Raw genomic sequence first — 7,980 nt, 5'->3', positions numbered from 1 at the left:
TAACTCCAACACTAACTCCAACACTAACTCCAACACTAACTCCAACACTAACTCCAACACTAACTCCAACACTAACTCCAACACTAACTCCAACACTAACTCCAACACTAACTCCAACACTAACTCCAACACTAACTCCAACACTAACTCCAACACTAACTCCAACACTAACTCCAACACTAACTCCAACACTAACTCCAACACTAACTCCAACACTAACTCCAACACTAACTCCAACACTAACTCCAACACTAACTCCAACACTAACTCCAACACTAACTCCAACACTAACTCCAACACTAACTCCAACACTAACTCCAACACTAACTCCAACACTAACTCCAACACTAACTCCAACACTAACTCCAACACTAACTCCAACACTAACTCCAACACTAACTCCAACACTAACTCCAACACTAACTCCAACACTAACTCCAACACTAACTCCAACACTAACTCCAACACTAACTCCAACACTAACTCCAACACTAACTCCAACACTAACTCCAACACTAACTCCAACACTAACTCCAACACTAACTCCAACACTAACTCCAACACTAACTCCAACACTAACTCCAACACTAACTCCAACACTAACTCCAACACTAACTCCAACACTAACTCCAACACTAACATCCTCTACACAATGCTGCTGTCAAAGGATGGCTGCGCTGAGCCTCCAGAAAGGGAAACCACTCTAAAAGGTGCCCATACACCTGCTGATTATCGTTCAAAAAACGAACACAATCAGGCTTTCGTATGATAAATCGGCCAGCTGATGGGAAGTAAACAATCACAATTACTGTACTCCTGGCCGAATTTTGTTGATCGGTCAGGCTGGAAAACTTTTTTCGAACTGAACGGGAAAAAAAAAAAATCTATGGATTAGTGGCGTTTTCAAATGGGAAAAAAAAAAAATCGCAACAAGAACACTGCACATGCGCAAACGAAAATCCATTCCGTCAATCAACGAAATTAGTTGAGTTAGTATTGCCAATGAATCATAATTGAAATCGACATTGGTCTGTGCATGATGGGGTATTTGAGCTAAAATGGAAAAAGGGTTCTTGGCAGCAACAAAAATTTCCAATCAATAATTGTAAAGTGTATGTCCAGCTTAAGACCGGAAGTGTGTTACTGGTCAGATCAACATGTTTAATAAGTGAAAAAAAAAAATTAAACTGATGCAGCATCCACATTTAAGGATTTGTAAGTTGCTATATATTCACTTTCTGTTTCTTTGGGTTGAGATACAATTTAAATCAGTTAAAGAGTTGTAAAAAAAACAATTAAAAAAACTCTCTAATAATGTTTGCATTCCGTCTGGGTTCCCACTGGAGACATTTTTCATTACTATCTTATACACCATGGGTGTTAGAACAAAGTGGGAAGAACTCTCCCCAATGAGGGCACTGTCAGTAGTAAACACTTTTTTTTGTAAGATGGAGAAGCGACTTCCGAGCTTATACGGATGTCTATGTTGTGTCTATTTCCCTGTTGGGTAGATTTCCCTCCACTTGTTGTCTAATAAAGATAAATCACTCCAACAGCAAAATAAGCAGCATTTAAAACCAGACAGAAGTCATTACTGTTCCTCTATGGACTAATGTCTTTATTCAACCTCAAATACTATGTAACTCCATCCAAAACGTAAAACATTTGGGCTTTAACCCCTTCGTGACTGAGCTTTTTTCAGTTTCTGTTCATTAATGACTGAAGCACTTTTTACAATTTTGCTGTGTGATTCTTTCACGGCAGTAATATAATTTCTTACTAAATGTACCCATACATATTATATATTGATTTTTTTAGAGGACAGAGAGGGCTTTATATTTATATCACATATGTGTGCCTAGTGCCTCACTTAGTACAAAGAAAAAAATAAAACATTTGAAGAAAACACTTTTTCCCCAGTTTTGATTATTATTTTTAGAAAAATAGCACAGATAAAAAAATGCATTCAAATAAATTAATTTATTTGTCCTTTATTTGGAAACACCTCACATGCCTAGGATTTTAGAAATGTTTCTGTACTTCTCAGCCTAAAACTGAAAGCCAACATATACATTTATTTCTCTAAAAGTGAATAGTGGTCACCAGGTGGTATACAATGTCACTAAGTGTCACTCTTAGGGAAAGAGCGGTCATGAGGGGGTTAAAAAAAACCTTTAGTGTGAAATTTTAATTGTGAGGGGTACATTTTTATAATAATGATAGCATAAAAATATATTAATATAATTTTTTCACACATTTTAACTTCTCTTGCTGTCAGTTATTACTGACTGGGAGAGAAGGTGGGGCATGGCAAGCCAGTGTTTACAAACACTGGTTTGTCAATTATATCAAACAGTTAACCTTAGTGACACTGATCCTGGCCGGTACTGGGGTATGACAGGATCAGATGTTACTAAACTTCTGATAATTGTAGCTGGATGCCACAACGATCAGAAGCCTGAAACAGGCAGCTTTTGGCTTATGCTGAATGCTTCTATACTGGTTGCCACAACGATCAGAAGCCTGAAACAGGCAGCTTTTGGCTTATGCTGAATGCTGGTTGCCACAAGGATCAGAAGCCTGAGACAGGCAGCTTTTGGCTTATGATGAATGCTTCTATACTGGGTGCCACAACGATCAGAATACTGAAACAGGCAAGCTTTTGCTGAATGCTTCTATAAGCAAAATGCTTGCCTTATTCAGCAAAATGCCAGTACACAGTGGGATTTGCTAATCCTGGTACTCCAGACTAGGACAGATGACACACCACTAGTGTGGAGAAAGTGCTACCAGAAAGAGCTGTTGCTGAAGACACGCTAATTGCAGATAGTTGGTGTGTGGAGCGATGTGCTCCAAAGCATACAGTATGTGCTAACAAGGAATATCCTAATAGAAGGAGAGTAGTGTGTCAGAGATGAGCTCCCCAGTTTGCTGCTTCTCTTTCGCTGGGGGAGGGACAAGACCTGCAAATGTTATTTAACGTCAGCAGAGAAAAATCAGGTTTAATGTACTGCCAATCAGGGTAGTGCTGTGAGGCAGAGATGTGTACATTTCAGGACTGGATGCACAAAAATATAAACCATTTAGCAAGCAGTTTCTTTATATGTTTTTCATTTATATATTAACCTGCTTGTCTGTAGGGTTAAGCTAAGGATTGAAAGTTGAGGAAGTTAGGTATTAATTTAGGGGTTAGGTTCTATGGTTCGGTTGAGGGCAGTATTAGGTGTACCCTAAAGGGTCAGGCTAAGGTTAGCGGTGCATAAATAAACTTTTTCTTTTATGTGTGGTCACCACCAAAACCCTTGGCTATGAAGCAGACGTATAGCAGGCTCCTGGAGGGTGAAATCCAGCATAAATGTCAATATGAAGTTTGTCGTCTTACCATCTTTATCTCCACGAGACCCGCCTGCAAGAAATCTGGATACCAAGGGTGTGCTTGACAGAGACAAACAAGTTGATATGAAGACACTTTGAGCAGGCCTGATCTGCAGGAAGTGGCCCCAAAGCAAACCAAATGCAATCATCAGAACAGTCATGAAGCATGGCCCTTGCACAGCTATTTTCCATACCTGCAAGACCACAAAAAATGTTCAGTCTCATTTCTGTTAATCAGCAATGCTTTACATAATATCTGTACGAGCAGACTTCCTAATCAAAACTAAATGTTCTACTAATTCCTAGTCTCTCTACAATCAAAGGTTTAACCAAGCTGAGCTAGTAATGTTCCACAAAGCAGTTTTTCCATTACAAATTAGTACATGCTGACATAAAGATCTAGTCAGCCCTCTACTAAACTGAATAAGGGGAATTTATCAAATTTATCAAAACTGGAGCAGCTGTGCATGGCAACCAATCAGCATCCACCTTTCATTTTCAAACCTTAACTGAACAAACTGACGAGAGAAGCGGATTGGTTACCATAGGCAACTGCTCAAGGATTCTTCTGCTCCAGTTTTCATAAATTCCCCCTGTAGTCTTTTGGTTATGTTTGCAATCAGTAAACATACAGTACGTCTAAATACAGATGATGCGCAATATATTTGTACATTGTAATATGTATTGTTAGAGCAGTCCCTCAAAAACAGTTTTGTGAAGTTTAAAAATAATACTCCTTAGAGTAAAAGGGGGTGTTCTTTTTATGTTAAAAGGAGAACTATGGGGTTAGGGCTTTTCCCCATAGTTCTCCTTAGGGTAACGGGAGGACACAAACTAGCATCCTCCCGTCACCCTAAGCACTCACCTCATAGTTCTCATTTAACCTCACAAAGACTGCCAATGGTAGATTCATGCCCTGAAGTGATGGGACTTTCCAGATCTTCGTTTGCACATTTAAAGCAATATTAAACTCCCAAACTTTTTTCAATAATGAATTCAGATGCTGAATATAAATTGCCCAGCTGAGTCTTTCTATACATTTTCACCCAAGCACTTAGTCATTATGTTTCCAAAAAGCTGGCTCCATCTCCTTCAGCTTTGCTTCCCTGAACTTCCTTTTCAATACAAGATCACAAAGGACAGCACAGTTCCAGTAGCTGTCCATCTACTAGCTTGGAGAAGTCTGGGCAGGGAGGAGGGAAGTGGCTTGCTTTAATGTGCCTGTGTGTTTGTGGAGACACACAGCTTACTAGTACACACACGGGTGGCTACATGGGATCCTGCAAGGGAAAGGAGCCACCCTAAAACAGGATATCAGGCCAGTGCTTAGGAGACAAGCTGTTTCTGGAGGAAATTAAAAGTTTTCAACATCAAACAGCAGCATCCATTGTAAGAGATGTAATCAGCATTCAAAATGAGTTAAAAGTATTTTGACTTTAATATCACTTTAAAGGAACATATCAGGACAGAAGTATGGCAGCTGCCATTGCCTACATTTTTGTGCATACTCTAAGGCTACTATCCTTAAAGTAAGTATGCATATTTTATACCTGGTAGGGCAACAAGGCATTCTCTGATTGGATAAGGGGCAGATCGTGACATCACTGCTTCTTGTCCAGAGAACGTATTGTATTAATTTTAAAAATACAAGACATTTTTTTGAATGGGCGCTGTGTCGAGTGAACAAGCAATCCCCTGTGTTTTCACAGCAAAGAGGAAGCCACTTAGCTCAAAGGAACAAGACGACTTAAGCATGCCTTGTAGGTCAGTTCTGTCAGAGGTTTCGAAGTCAGATGGCAAGCCTAGAGGCAAGCTGCTACTGTTCTGCTGTATTTTTAGACAACCCATAGTACTCCATGAACCCTTTATCATGTATTAAATGTCTACTTGGAAAACAAAAAAAAGTGCATGCGCAGTACAAAAACCAAAAAAAAAAATCAAAAGTTGAACAACAAAAACTTAAAGAAATTCAATTAACCCAAAAACATTAGCAGTATGCTGTAACTATAACAAAAAACAAAATAGTTTGGTATCTATCTTCATTTTGTACATTTACCAGTAGCTGCCTCATTTCCCACCCTCGGCTTATATTCGAGTCAATACTTTTTCCCAGTTTTTTGTGGTAAAATTAGGTACCTCGGCTTATATTTGGGACGGCTTATACTCGAGTATATACGGTAAAAGAATACTTTCAGAAAGCTGCAGATTTCCAACTTTACAGACATTTGTCCACCTTTGTGATGATTACTTACATGGGAATTTATTTTCTTGAATATACCTAACGTGAGAAAGCAGCTTTGTTATCAGATCCGTCAGTAAACTAAGCAGCTGAGACAGTGTGCATTCCGCCAGCTTCATAAATCAATGTCATTAACATGTTAGGAGATACAAGATGCAAACAACTTTAAATCATCAAGCAACCGTACCACTCCATGGAAATTATTTTAAACATATCCCATGACTACCAAAGAAAAATATCTTCAATTCATAGTTATTAATCAAATCTGTTGGACAACGGTAAAAATAGTAGTAAAGGAAGAGTGCTAAAACATATGCACAGGTACAGTGATATTAGTGATGTCTGGAACAAGTACTTCTGCCATTACCGCCACGTTTTCTGCAATTTGAACAAAATGTATTACTTGTAAATCACGGTTAGTCAGCAGAATTTGTTGCACTTAATGCTTATCTCTCTAATATGAGAAGTACATATTCTAAAGGTTGGACACAATTCCCATAAACTATGTAGACTTAAAAGAAGCAGCGATTGACCTCAGTAGACAGAGATCTTTTGGACTCTGATCTTACACTTATGGAGTAAATGGGTGCCCCCTAATTCTTTACCTGTGAATAAGGTACCTGGTTCAGATGGCCTTCCAGCTGGAGTCTAATAGGCTTATTCACAAAAGGGTGAAGAGTTTGGAGAAGGCAGGGGAAGTGAACAATCTAGGACAGCATAGCTGATTTTGAAACATTCTCCAATTCAGCTCACTTTCCAGTTCAGCTATGTTGTCCTAGATTGTTCGCTTCTCCTGCCTTCTCCAAACTCTTCACCCTTTTGTGAATAACCCTGTAAGTATTTTTTTAAATTCACTCCTGCATCTTCTGCGAACAGTGAAGGAGGCATTTGCGATGGACACCCTCCCCACATCTATGTATGAAGCTAATATTGTCGCAATTCCATGCCTGCTAAGGTGCCTTTCACACCAGACTCCTACTGGTAACGTTGAACATCAAAAGTCTGGCTAAATCTTTAGCACTCCGATATTCTAAAGTAATATATAAGTTGGCAGCATGTGACCAATCTGTCAAAGGTCAATTGCAATAAACATAGAGAGAGCCTTCTTCAGCATGCAATCAACTTGGCAAAAGATTGGAGGTCCCTCTCTCCTATTGCTGCCCCGAGGTCTCCCCCCGGGACACAAAAAACTGTACGGAGCATTCCTGTTGGAGGATTTTCCCCCCGCCTATGCTCCACACAGAGAGCTTGACCCTCATTAAGCCACTCCAATTGGGTGGTCACAATCCCCTGAAGAAGCCAAGTTGTGAAACGCGTAGGGATTGGACATAAATAATATATTGATCTACAATGGTTATGTCTAATGTGTCTAATGTGTCTATGCTTCTGGTCTAATATTGTTTTTAATTGGTTGCAACTGCATGTTGCCCTTTTTCATTTATTTTTGTATGTATACGTATTCTAAACCTTTTCGTGCATGTTATAGCAGTATGTTATACCTTTTAGAACTTTAGATTACTAGATTAAAAAAAAAAAAGCTCATCACAAAAGAAGTAGACAGGTGACACATACCTTCCTCAGTTTTTCTGGAGAAAACTCCAAACCAACAAGAAAAAGCGTGTAAAAGACACCAAACTCTCCCAGAGTTTCCACTTGGACAATAGACTGAGAAGAGAAAGTAAAAAACAAATTTATTTTTATGTTCACACACACATTTGCACACATTTCCCCCCAACCTGGCCAATACATACAGGGTTATTCACAAAAGGGTGAAGAGTTTGGAGAAGGAAGGAAAAGTGAACAATCTAGGACAACATAGCTGATTTGGAAAAATTCTCCAATTCAGCTCACTTTCCGGTTCAGCTATGTTGTCCTAGATGGGTCACTTCTCCAGCCTTCTCCAAACTCTTCACTCTTTTGTGAATAACCCTGACAGAAAAAAAAAAAAAAAAGGGAAAATAGGCCACCATCGTAAATCCATGTCAAGTACAAAACATTTTGGCTGCAGTTACACATTTAGGTTCAGCAACTGCGACAGTTTTCACTGCCAATTTGTGTTTCCTTCATTGCCTGTAAATGTACTTGAATACAATAAACAAAGAACATGGCGCTACAAAATTCTAAAATGAGATCACATTTCAGTTGAGTAGATGGAGTAGACAGTACAGTGGCTTAGTGGTCAGCACGTCTGCCTTCCAGCAGTTTGCATAATCTCCCTGTGTGTGCGTTTCCTGCCACTCTCCAAAGACATGCTGCTGGTAGGCTATTTGGCTCGTGTCTAAAATTGGCTGTAGTATGACAATCAGTTGACATGGATTTAACAGTCACTGCATACTTGGTTTTTGTAGAAAATACATTAAAAGCAA

At 39.2% G+C, this 7,980-nt stretch overlaps 1 protein-coding gene across 1 annotated transcript in view; it reads right to left on the bottom strand.

Annotated features, from left to right (window-relative positions):
- Positions 1 to 7,980, bottom strand: part of TMCO3 (transmembrane and coiled-coil domains 3) — a 42,908-nt gene that overhangs the window by 14,644 nt on the left and 20,284 nt on the right. The window contains exons 5-6 of the mRNA XM_018562258.1: positions 7,187 to 7,279; positions 3,383 to 3,569 (exon numbers count right to left, since the gene is read on the bottom strand). Of these exons, the coding sequence (XP_018417760.1) occupies positions 3,383 to 3,569; positions 7,187 to 7,279 (280 nt within the window). The remainder of the gene's footprint in view (positions 1 to 3,382; positions 3,570 to 7,186; positions 7,280 to 7,980) is intronic.

Source organism: Nanorana parkeri, unplaced genomic scaffold (genome assembly GCF_000935625.1).
Source record: "Nanorana parkeri isolate BGI_ZX_2015 unplaced genomic scaffold, ASM93562v1 scaffold567, whole genome shotgun sequence".
In the NCBI taxonomy this organism is placed as follows: domain Eukaryota; kingdom Metazoa; phylum Chordata; class Amphibia; order Anura; family Dicroglossidae; genus Nanorana; species Nanorana parkeri.
This window is presented reverse-complemented; position numbering and strand designations above follow the sequence as displayed.